The sequence below is a fragment of the Mesoplodon bidens genome (assembly GCF_964165515.1).
Source record: "Mesoplodon bidens genome assembly, chromosome: 1".
NCBI classification, from domain to species: domain Eukaryota; kingdom Metazoa; phylum Chordata; class Mammalia; order Artiodactyla; family Ziphiidae; genus Mesoplodon; species Mesoplodon bidens.
This window is the reverse complement of record NC_138176.1, coordinates 76,904,845-76,917,570: the sequence shown is the minus strand read 5'-3', so window position 1 is coordinate 76,917,570 and position 12,726 is coordinate 76,904,845. Positions and strand designations below refer to the sequence as shown.

At 40.1% G+C, this 12,726-nt stretch overlaps 1 protein-coding gene across 1 annotated transcript in view; it reads right to left on the bottom strand.

Annotated features, from left to right (window-relative positions):
- Positions 1-11,640, bottom strand: part of EGF (epidermal growth factor) — a 92,909-nt gene extending 81,269 nt beyond the window's left edge. Inside the window, exon 1 of the mRNA XM_081225522.1 lies at positions 11,090-11,640. Within this exon, the coding sequence (XP_081081648.1) occupies positions 11,090-11,216 (127 nt within the window). The 5' untranslated portion in view covers positions 11,217-11,640. The remainder of the gene's footprint in view (positions 1-11,089) is intronic.
- Positions 11,641-12,726: the final 1,086 nt, after the last annotated feature.

Genomic DNA, 12,726 nt, shown 5'->3' with positions numbered 1-12,726 from the left:
TAGTGTGAGGCTTTACCTTTTTTTTTTGGCAGTCCAGACTTGTGAGGGGAGTTTATTTTTACATTGATGATTATAACTCCTGTTTCCAGAGACCACATTAGCCCTAATGACTGAAAAACTTAGGCAACAGTCACAAAAATTTTGTTATTGCATATTTTAACTTATAGAGGCTTTACCATTTTTGCTGTAATGTCAGAAACCTCAAGGGAGCCTTCTAACTTTTTATCAGTAAGCTTACGGTATGTAGTCTTGCATATCATAACTTTGAACACAACTGTGAAAATCATAAAGAGTTAATCTTCACATTCTGGATACTTATTCTTAAACATCTTGCTTGTCCTGATGGCTTCATTAGCTAACATTTTGAGGCAAATTTTCACTTGTTTCGAGATTTATCACTAATAATAGTAGTAAGCATAAATCCATTTTTCAGGCTTCCTTCTTGTTAATTTCTCCTTTTTGTCAAATCTAAATGTTTTTATCCCTTATGCAGCCAACAAAGAGCTCATTCTAAGAATAAGGGGTCAGTGCTGTTCTTTCCTCATTATCTTCTTGGGCTTCCATCATTAGCATTGTCTGCCATCTTTACCTCCTTTGCAGGAGGGTTTTTAAGTCACTTGTTAGATTTTGTAAGAGTTAGCTTTGATAAAACCAACTAATATGGTCCATAAGGCATCAGGTAAACTGTGGCCCACCCACACCTCGCCCTCTAAGCTGAGAACCTCACTGTCCCTCAGGATACCCTGGGCATCTGAATCAGTGATGTCATCACTGTCAGTCCAAACACATAACTGATGTTCAATAAATATTTGTTGAATTGATTTGAATTAATTCATTGGTATAATTGGTGTATTTATAAAAGGAAATCTCAGTCGTGCTTTCAAAGCGCTTTCAACATAGAGAGCTAGTAAGAGACTTTCCTTACACTAACTTAACATTATTAATACTTTTCAATCGAAAGAAGTAATAAAATCATTACATTGATGGGTTTTCAACATCAATTGTGGGAGGTAACATGTGCTTGGTATATATTGTAAAATGAGTTGAGGGTCCTGAATTCCAGTTCTCTTAGGAACCTGGTGAGTTAGTTCATCCCTCTGGATTTCAACCTCTCATCTGTAACATGAGGCAGTTGGGCTGGATGATTTATGAAGGTCCTTTCTAATCTAACATTTATCAATTCCTAACCTGCCTGTCTTACAGAATTCAATAGTTTCGTTTTTTGCTGCATTTTTGAAAGAATCCTAAGCTTGTGGTAAATTCATAAATAGATGTTATTCATCTTAACCCCTATTTTCTGTGAAATGTTTCCATCTCTCTGCTTCTCTAAACTTAAAATACCAAATCAATAATGTGTCATTATGAGCTCTAATAAAGGAAATAAAACAATAACCTAAAGCAAAAAACCTGCCCCAAGTGACACCAAAAGCTCAACTCCTGAAAGAAGTCTACAAAATTAATCAATTGATTAAATCTGTAAAAAAATTTTTAATGTACAAAATTTGGTGTTGGTCTCATTTATAACCAACACAATTATCTTCTCCTTTTCCTACCTTTACAATCATGTTCCTCATATTGCAAGGCTAAACAAATATTTGCCTATAGATACTGAATTCTGAACGTTTCTAAATGAACAGACAGAAAGAAAAGAAAATGAAGAAGTGTTGGAACTTAGATGTTTCCTGAGTCCAATTCCATTGTTCTTATTATACCACCCTGACCAGTGCTAATTTCTGGGCCCTAGCTGTAGGCATTGCTATATAAATACAGAGAAAAATACTTCATATAAGTTTCTTGGAATGTTGAAGGCAAATGTGACAAACTCTAAGAATAATTACTTAGAAAAATTAATTAATTGGGGATTTTGTACCCTACTTTATCATCAAGGATAGTAACAAATCACAGAGAATACCCTAGATGATTGTTAGGACTTGGCTCATGCCAAGAAACCAACTTCAGGTTTCTCTAAGAACTGTTGAAAATCTGAAGAAACAGGTATTAGAAAAATTACACAAAGCAAAGGTGTTTCTAATATGTCTTAGCTATGGTATTTGGTAGAGTAATAGCTAATATTTACTGAGAACTCACCGTGTGTCAGGCAAGATCCTAAGCACCTTATACGAATAAATTTATTTAGTCTTCGTAACAATCCTGTGAGGTAAGTATTAGCAGCTCATATCAGCTACATAACTGGACTTTGTCCATTTCAACAGCTAAGGCCTATCAGAACCTGCCAGGCATAGTGCACTGACTAGGCGTGAGAGGACTCCTTCATGCAAAGCAAGGCAACAAGGAAGTGCAAAACTGGAACCACCACCTCTCCAAAACATCTCCAGTTTTTCCTGGGACAAGATCAATCCACTCGTGTAAAGCACCAACCACAATTCACTCTGTCTAAAAATATATCCTCTGTTTGAAAAATGGCATTTTATTTGCCTATTGGAAGGAATAAAACCTGGTCATTTTATATGCATCAACACAGTCTGCATTAAAGAGGGATATCCATGCAAAAGGTGCTTCTATTTAGCTTTCTGTTCCAGAAGATAACACATCAATGTTGAAAGACAGTCTCCAATCATCCTCTGATGAGCATTACTGGGTACTTTACAAATGCATTAAGATTCACAATGGAAAGTTTTCTTCACATACCTTATTTTTTTCCTCTTAGGTGAAATTTTTGCCATGATTCATTAGAATAGCCAAGAAATATAAAACTTTCAGAAATTTTTCAAATGTTTCCCAAAACATAATAAGACTTTTGATCCACTTAGAGCTTTTAAAATTCTCAAAAACATTGCCTCATTCTAAAAGATATACATTTCCACACACCGGGTAAATTAACATTAATGATAGTAACATTTGCAATTTCCTTGCAAACCAAGGAAAGATTAAATTCCTGTAGTAAACAGAACAATTGCATGCTTCAGGGGGAAGGGAAAAAAACACCAGAAGATCCCTGGTAGCTTCTATCTCTAGGCATGTTTTGAAACCTCATAAGGGAAGGACCCAAAATGCAGAGGATTCGTGTCAACAGCCATATGTTATGACAGTGTTGTGTTTGATGGGGTCTTCCATCTTTGACCTGTTTATACAAGGATAGCTCATGGAAGAAGAAAGATCCTTCTTCAAGCTTCTGAAATTTTAACCAGAAAAGCATTGAAGTGAACAAAATAAAATACTATTTCTCAACAGACACACCATGTGCTAAAGAACAAGACAGCTGCCATGAAGTTGTTAGGACTGTCTGTGTATCCTAGCAATGAACTACCCACTAAAAGAACCACCCCATGAATGAAATCCACTTACTACACACAAAGCTAATCCGTAGCACCCTGATAGGTGTCTCGGAATGGAGGAAGAAGGTAGTGCCTTTCTCTGAAAGGTTTCGTCTATCCTACACTGGAGGGTACTTTGCAAATAAATCAGTGCCCACCATGAATCACTGTCATTCTCACACAAACTCCAGTGTACTAAGTATCCTGGGAAATACTTGGGAAATCCAGACACTGAGCGACATTAGCATGGCCAGGCTTGGGAGAACATGAAAATCAAGGTCATAAGTGAAAAGAGATGCACACAACAATTCAAACTTTGGACTTAGAAAGGTCAAGAGGTGATGAGAGCAGAAGTTCCTGCCTTGCATTTGGCTAAAATGACTGAAGTTTCTATACATTAACTAATTTCCAGCATCAAAGGAAAGTTTTGAATGATAACATTAAGGAAAAGATCTCCTAAAGAAAGACATACATGTATTTACATGTATTATTCCACAACTGCCCTCAGAGGTTAGTTACATTGGCCATATAAAATACAATGCTTTTTCAGATATGGCTAGATCTTTCAAGAAGTATAAAGGTCTTCTGTTTAATGTAATTTTTTCTTCTATACCTGACAAAAACATTACACATCCTTTCAGGCCTGGATCTCAGTCATCTTCTTGTTGTGGGTCCCAGCAAATGGGACAGCTGGGGACATGACTGGAGTGATGGTATGCAAAGCTAATATTTTGTTTGTTTGTTTGTTTGTTTGTTTTTGCGGTACACAGGCCTCTCACTGTTGTGGCCTCTCCCGTTGTGGAGCACAAGCTCCAGACCCACAGGCTCAGCAGCCACGGCTCACGGGCCTAGCTGCTCCGCAGCAGGTGGGATCTTCCCGGACCAGGGCACGAACCCGTGTCCCCTGCATCGGCAGGCGGACTCTCAACCACTGTGCCACCAGGGAAGCCCCAAAGCTAATATTTGTATTAACATTATTGTTAATAAAGAATCCTTACAAAATAATTCTGCATTCCTGGTTCACCTAATATCCAGGTAATACTCCCTTCATGGTGAGTAGTTTTAGCGTTCTGGATGAAAGTATTCACCTGTAGGCAAGAAGTAAATAGATAGTGGGTACAATTATGTTTCAATGCTCAAGGTTTTCTTTGTTGCTGTTGTTGTTTTTGTTCCTGGTTCTTTCTTAAAGTTAATTCTAACATTAGAAACTATAACACAGTGAAACTAACATTTTGTTCCCTAGCTCTAGGATTGCTCAAATTTGGAGTTATTACTAAAACTTAACTAAACACTAAACTGCTTTGTGGAATTTGAGAATTTCTTGAAAAATACTGAGAAATTCCTTGAAAGAAAGTACATTGTTTATAACTGACCTGGACATTCTGGAAAAGTTCTCCAGCTATTGTGGCTAGCTACTGAGTCTTTAATTTTTTTCCTCAGAACAGGTTTGCAAAACTATTTCATTAAAGTAATTGCTGAAATATCTTAGATCAGGCAATTTACACATATTGGAAAGTCACTAGTTTCTTTTTGATTTTTCTCCACTATAATCAAAGTGACTAAAAGGTTAAGAATGTTGAATAGATTTTAGAAGACGAGTTTCCCAGGTAAGGAATTTCTGTTTCCTTTCATCTGAGGTCTAATGTTTGATTTTTTAACCATCTGGATTAAGAGACAATATATAAATTAATCTAAATAAATTAGTACAATAGAATCTACGGGTCAATGATAAAAATAAGAGAGGAGACATCGTAATTGCTTTGTAATCCAAACAATTTGATTCTCCTAATAACAGACCACTGACGGGAATATTCTGCCTCTCTCATCTTCACCCACTGGTGGCTCTCATCCGTCCTCCTCCCATTCCGGCCACATCACTGTGGAGTCACAGTGCTTGTGGAAGACAGTCCCTCCTACCTGCCACTCATTCTACTATTTCACCTGAAACGTGGGACTGGCCTTTTGCTCATTTTCCTCAGCGCAAGGGAGATCAATCTTTAACTTTTAATCAGATCTTCTTTAATGACTAGTGATTAATAGAAAAGAAGAACAACGCACCTTACAATGGCTGGCCAAGACCAGACTTATGAAGGTCTCTTTTCAAGTCAGTGACCTACCTCACTTCTGACCTGTGTCCACCGGGCCAGAGAAAGGGCTCCCCTAACCCTGGAACTCTGCAGCCCTGAGAGTTCAGGAAAAGTCTCTACTTCACGTGGCATTCCCACCACTTGGTCTTCTCTTCTGTCTCAAACTTAACACTCCCCCATTGTGGAAAGACAAGCGAAAAGATTGGTTTAACCTGTGGCCAGAATTTCTCTTCTGAGAAACAACTGTTTTGTTTTTACTAAAACACTCCAGTGTACTATTTAGAAATTTTTTAAGGTTTTTAAATTATTATTTATAAAGAGAGGCCTAGGATATGATCAAGCAAACAGAATTGGAGGAGGAATAAATCTACAATGGTTGCCTGAAACAGATGAAGGAGGCCGAGAAAAAGAGGACTAGGTGTAGATCAAGGTCACTGAGAGAGAAACGGGTGGCTAAATGTGGCGAGAAGCTGGCGCTCAAGAGAGGATGGTGGGTAAGGCTTTTCCACACAAAACAATTATTTAACTTTTAAGTACAAGAATGAAAAACACTTTGTTCTAGTTGTTTGATGTGCTGGATCAGGATGTGACCATGACGTTTTGGGGTTTTGTTTTTTTTTGTTTTTTTTTTTTTGTTTTTTTGCGGTACGTGGGCCTCTCATTGTTGTGGCTTCTGCCGTTGTGGAGCACAGGCTCCGGACGCACAGGCTCAGCGGCCATGGCTCATGGGCCCAGCCGCTCCGCGGCATGTGGGATCTTCCCGGACCAGGGCACGAACCCGTGTCCCCTGCATTGGCAGGCAGACTCTCAACCACTGCGCCACCAGGGAAGCCCCAAACATCACTTTTTTTTTGCCCCAAGCCTTCAGTTAAAGTTTGTACCCTCACAGGCCAAGGCACTGGCTCTTCTGAGAAGTGAAACAGGGTGGTGTGGGTGTGAGGTAATGGAGTGTGGGAAAGGGACAGCACGTGAGGGAAGCAAGGCACACAGTAGTCAATAATTCAGTGGAAGGACCAAGTGGACACAGAGCCTTTCCTTCCACATCACCGTCCCCGCCCAGCAATCCTCCAGGATAGAGGAGGGAGACAATGAGTTCCTCCAGAACATGAGATGGAGACACAGACCATTTTTATTTTAAAATCCTAAGATACTATGACCCCAGCAGGCCATAGAGCTTTGGAATTTATGAAACTCCAACCCATTCTTAGGGATGTGGTCTGTTCTTCTGGCCCTTATGGCAGAATTTCAGCGCAACCCTACTTCAGGAGGGATCCTGGGGCGCTAAGTTAACCAACTGGGGAGATCAATTTTTATTTCTACAATTACATATTCTGAGAAAACTCATTCACTATAAATAATTCCCCTTTACTTTAAAAAAAACTTAGCAACCTTTTTGCTTAAGTGAAAGGAGCTGAGCTAATAAGGAAGAAGGATGAAGCATTTATTCCATCATTTTACTAGTTCTCTGAAACAGTCTCTCCCAAGTAGGATGTGTAACCACTTAGAGATTGTAGGATGGTTCATTATTGTGTGGAAAGAAAATGTTCGAAATGTTATGTGTTGTATAATGTCCATAATATCAGTATATATATTATGTAAGTAACTGATAAATAAACATGTTTTGGGAGCATATGTCCACATTTTAACTTTTTTTTTTTTACAGATGGAAGGGAGTTTGGAGACTACTGATGTTTAAAAAAAAAAAAAGCCCAACCATTTATTCTATACAAGGAATTATTTCAAATGGATTTTTTATGAAGGCAAATTTGTAGATGATAAAGTAAGATTCTGAATTTACTTAAGCCAAATTACTAGTCCATTTACTTTTGATGGGAAACAATTATTTGCTCTACTCTGAAATACGCAAATAAGTCTCGCCTTCCAATTTCTAAATTGAATGTCAAATAAAATGGACAACCCCCAACTAGCCCAAAAAAGTAAATTCATTTGAAGAACTAATTTATCATTCCTTTATATGCCCTCAACAACTTTACAAATCTTAGGGAAATTGGTTCCAAACATAAGGAAAAATACATAAGAAATTTAAATACTTTCAAGTGGCTTGTTTTTTGCTGTTGTTAAAATCACTACTGGTAAGAAATCTAACAAGCAGACTTACTTTGCACACAGTGGAATTTTTTATCAGTTGATGTCACAGAAAGGCAAATATTGGAGCTGCAGTTCCACAAGGGCACTCACTCAAACCAGTTTGATACAGTTCTGTGTTTTTAATAAACATTTCTTTTGAGCACAGAAATACAAGTTATGTATATTGAAATTATTTTGACTACAAATTGTAATGTTATAAAACTGTCATTGGGTTTTTTCAATGTGGCATTTTTCCATGTGTAAAAGAAATTCAATTATTATAGAAGAAACTAAGCCATATTTAGAAGATACTACTACTATTCCCACCAATAACATAATGTTAACAACAATAAAAATATTAATAGCAGCTAAGACTTATTGAGTGCTTATTACATGCCAGGCTCTGTTTTGTGCACTTTACATGTATTAACTCAGTGGCCCTAAACCCAGGCTGCCCATTATGCCTGTTGAAATCACCAAGGGAGAGTAACAGAAAAAAATGCCCAGGTTCCACCTCCAGAAGGGACTCTGACTCACTCACACCAGCCAGATGCTAACCCCATTGGTGGTTCTAATGTACAGCCAGCATTGAAAACAAATACTTTAACACAATCCTGACAACAATCCTTGGAGGAGGGGGAGTTATCTTTATTTGATACTGAGGAAAATGACACACAGTTCACAAGCAGCAGAACTGGGATTTGAACCCAGGCAGGCAGTTTCCAAAATTTAAGCTCTTTACCACTAAGCTCTACTACCCCTCAAAGACCACAAACCACTGAGTATTTAGGTGATGCTTTTATTCACGTGGCATGCATAAAAGATCATTCCTGTAATTTCTTTGCAGTTAGATTTTTTTGAAAAAGCTTTTGCGTAACTCTGGCTGAAAAAACAAACAAGATTTTGATCATGGAGTTCCTCTGGTTTGCACTTGACTGGGAAGCTGACCAAGCCTTAACCAGTGCTGAAATCAGTGATTTCACTGTTTGCTGCTAAAAGTGATCTCCCCACTTGGCTAACTAGTGCCCTAGGATCCAGCCTGCAGCCAGCTCTCTGAGGCTTGACCTGTACTTCTTCTTCACTCTATTTACCAGGAAAGTTCATATAAATAACACAGGTACAGATATAAAACAGGAACAGTTCCTTTTCAACTGCTATTTCTCCTCCAGGGCAAATAGGCTTGAAAGTTCAGAAGCCACTGGCCAGCAGTTTTCCTTACTGCTCTCCTTATGTACTGTAGTTCAAACAGAAGCTAACAGAATACACGGTTGATTTAAAAAAAAAAAAAGCAGGAGGTGTAGGGGAGGGAAGAAATGAAGAAAACCCAGTTCTGTGTTGTTATCACTTGTTTTCTCTGGTTCACAGTCACATGCAAGACGACGTTGCATAAAGTTACCTGAATCAGACCACAAAGCATTCTTCGTGCTGGGTCAGGCTGGCTACAGGTGGTCTGTCTCAATGCCAGGGGCAAGGAATAAGGCAAGTAGAACTTAATTAGAGGAAAAATAGATGATGGCACCATATCTATTTAGAGAGGAGAAATACTATCCTCTGAAATGCATGGGGCATAGGGTGTGACCCAGGCAGTTATCAGCTAACAGGAGACGTGGAGTATCAAGTAGGGGCTTTAAACCTGTGACTTGCAAGGAACAAGGAAGCAAAGAGACAGAGTCACAAAGTGGCATCCAGACATTCCACCTTCCATGGGGTCTGTGCCATGTCACTGCAGTGTTCAAGTAAGGCATTGTGTGATAGGATTTGATCAAAGAGATTTAGCCAAGATATGGAGCCCAGAGGAATTTTATTGAGCACAATCTGCTAGCCTCCGTGGCAGGTGCATTTCCCGTGTTATCTCATGGAATCCACACAATTCTGAAAGGGGGTATTATTATTTTTCAGCAATATTCCACTGTAGCTCAAGTATTAAGTAGATAGCATGGATTTGAAATGAGGTATGTTTGCTTCTAAAACCTCTGTTCCTTCCACTCTGTGACACAGTCCCCCTAACTCATTGTCTCTATCCTGGGCTTCAAGTTTATTTCTTCAACCAGCCTCAGTGAAGGCACTTCTGAGCCACTGGCAGCGGGGGGGCAAGAAGCCTGAGGTGCAGACTCACTTGCTAGCAGGGATCGGGGTGTTCCCTGAGACTCTAAAGCCATGAGTAAAAGTTCATTTTCGTACTATTTTTGCTCTCTCAGGTTCTGCTTCTTGAGAGGCTCCCATTATCTCTCCTCATCCCATGCAGATGGCAGTGCCTGACTCTGGTCACTTGCCAACTACTTCCACCCCAAAGCGGTCCAGTCCACTCGACATGACTATGTGGAAAGCTATGTCTCCAACAGCTGTGTAACAGGCTCATGAGGTCATTTTTGTCTTTTGTCATTCCCTTTTCATTACTATTCTTCAGGGCCTTGATTACCAGACCAGGGAAACACACTCTATTCATTCAGCAAGAATTTATTGAGCATATACTACGAGAGCAGAAATGTTCTAGGTGCTGAGGACATGGCGATAACTAGAACGCAGTCTTTCCTTCCAGTACCCTAGGGCTCTGCTCACCTGTTCCAGTAAATGCTGCCTGGTGACAGGGCCCTGACTTCCTCACTGGTAACTTCCTTTACGGGACGGCCAGGACAGGAGCCCAACAACAGCTGTTTGCCTCAGAAGTGTTCCCTTTATTCCCACTATTTCATGCTATATTCCAGAGGCTTCTCTTCTGGAAAATTTACTGTATTTCCTTCAATCTACCTCTTTTTGGGAGCTAGCCCTCTTCTCAGAAGGGCAAAATGCCAAGAAAGGAATATCAGGGCAGTTCATGGTCTGTAATGGATGGAAATGTCTAACTTGTTTGAGCAGCAGGTTGGAGACCCACCCAAGGATTAAATTAAATGAATCGAGGAGGGGGCGGGGGAAGAGACATTTTTTCAGCCAAAGTCCTTACTCAGGATTGCTATTTTACATTCAGTAGAATTCCCACTGACTCTTGATTAAAAACTCATTTAATATAGGAGGGGTTGTGGCATATTAGCATTTCTTAGCAGTTCCCAAAATTACAATGCACCTGTTACTAAAAACTGGAGCTGCGTCAGAGCTTCAGAAACAGCAGTGAGGGAAGATGGGAGGAGGTTTAACTTGAAACTTAGCTTAACTTTGACAATGATAGAATCACTTTTGTGCCCAATTCCCTTCCCATTTTTCACTGGGTGTTAGCAGCCTCTGAGTTCTTAAACAAATTTATCCGAAGGAGGATATTTTTTTCTTCATGGCTTAGAGACAGTCTCCAAAAAAAAAAAGAAAAAATCCATCTGTTTCCCCAGTTTCCCATATAAAGCTAATCAACTAAGTATTTAATCACTCCTCATGTCAGAATCAAGACGGAGGTTTATGTGAAATGCTCAGCTAGTTAAAAATAAGACCTATTCACTCACACACAGAAGAACAATTTGAGAGCCGTGAATTTTTATAGTTAGTAGCAGATTAGCTCTAACAGCCAGCATTGGAAAACAAAAAGGAAGCAAATATACACACCCAAAGACAAACAAAAAAAACAAAAAAATGTCCAAGTATGCAAGACGGAATGAACAGGTATCTGAGGGCAGTTCCCGGGAAGACGGAACTCCTTTTGATGGAGTTACTTACCCACACAAGTAGAATTCCCATTTCCCGAGGGAGAGCCTTCAGGACAGCTCCAGCGCTGCAGTGCTGAGAGGCTAACAAAACTAAATTTAAAAACTACCGGCAACAGAAGGATAAGGAACAGCAGCATAATCCTGACGGGCTTGAACTCTCAATAGAAAATAAGTTGACTCTGCTTGAGCATAGCCCGAGCAAGGTGGGTATGTCTGACCCCCAGCGCGTCCACCCGGGTTGGCCTGCAGCCCTGGGGCATCTTTTCCTCTGCTGCCCTGTTGCCCTCGAGCTCCTCCTCCTTCAACTCAAGACAGCGTCAAAATGCAGCCTGAAGGGGACACTCCAGGGAAAGATTTCTTTATCTAAGTTTTTGGGAAGCCGGTAAGAAATACCTGACACCCTTATGACAAATTTCGCAGAGTTTAACAGCCATGCACTGGAGGCCTGCCGCGGACTTCACTGTGACAGGCAAAGCAGCAGGGCCAAGGCTAGAGAGAGGAAAAGAAAAAAAGGAAAGAATTGGTGGAAAGTTCCAACCACGACCCTTCATGAGGCTGAAAGAAGAAATATGGACATACGATTCCTCCCCAAACACGGTTTCTCTTTTGGAAAAGTAGAGTGACTCCCCTTTCCTTTTTAAAGCTTTTTGGCTCCACCCCTCTCCTTTAGCAACACTTGAGTGAGCCTCTGTTTGCAAATGCGAATGTGGGCAATTCCAGCTACAGGAAAGCATGGACGGTTGCCAAGGAGGAGATAGCTGGCTATTCACCATAAACATTCCGGGCAGAACCAGGGGGAGAGCAAGGAGGGGGCTGGGGAGTTGCTCGTGATGTCTTGGAGGTACCTGCTGAATATTGGCTACGTTTGAATATCTGGAAGGATGGAGACAAAGTTAAACCACGTTGTATAAATCAGTAGTGGACAGCACTGCTGATAATGCAGAGTTTAGAGCAATTGATCACTCACCTGAGCAATATTAAAGAAAAATGACCTTCAGCTCATTATTTGAATGAATGTCAACACCAGTGCACATTCCTGGAGCTTAATCTTTCTCCCTCCTGTATATTTTATAGCGGAATTTGAAAGATTATTCTTTCCAAATCAAAGGGAAATCCCTGACGCCAGATGAAGAGCTACAGTATGCACAGACACCTTTTCTTTCAGCAGGACCATAATAAAACATCGTGAGGGGCCAGGAATGCAGGGAAAGGAGGGGATTGTTATCATAGAGCAGTGGTGGAAAAAATAAGCTAATAGCACAAAATCTGGGAAGCATTGGAAATCCAGCATAGCTGAATGCTGTTCCTTCTCAGATAGTTTAGGCTATCTTTTCACATCTCAGTGATAGAAAATAAAAGCTGCAAGTGTGGAATAGCTGTCTCCTCGACCGCTTTCTACTTGGAACAGCAGCAGTTATTTCTTCAGGAGTGCACCCAGGACCCAGAAATATCCATCTCAGGCAAACCATTTACACCAGATTTGATGAACAATGGAAATTTCTGCCAATTTATTTCATCCTGGAAAACAAGCTTTCATTTAAGTTGCCCAGAGGTAGTGTTCCCAGTGCTAGTCAAAATGTAGATAAAGCAATAGTCACAAAAATAACAGTCACGCTGGTGAACACCCCTTATGGAGAACGGGAACGA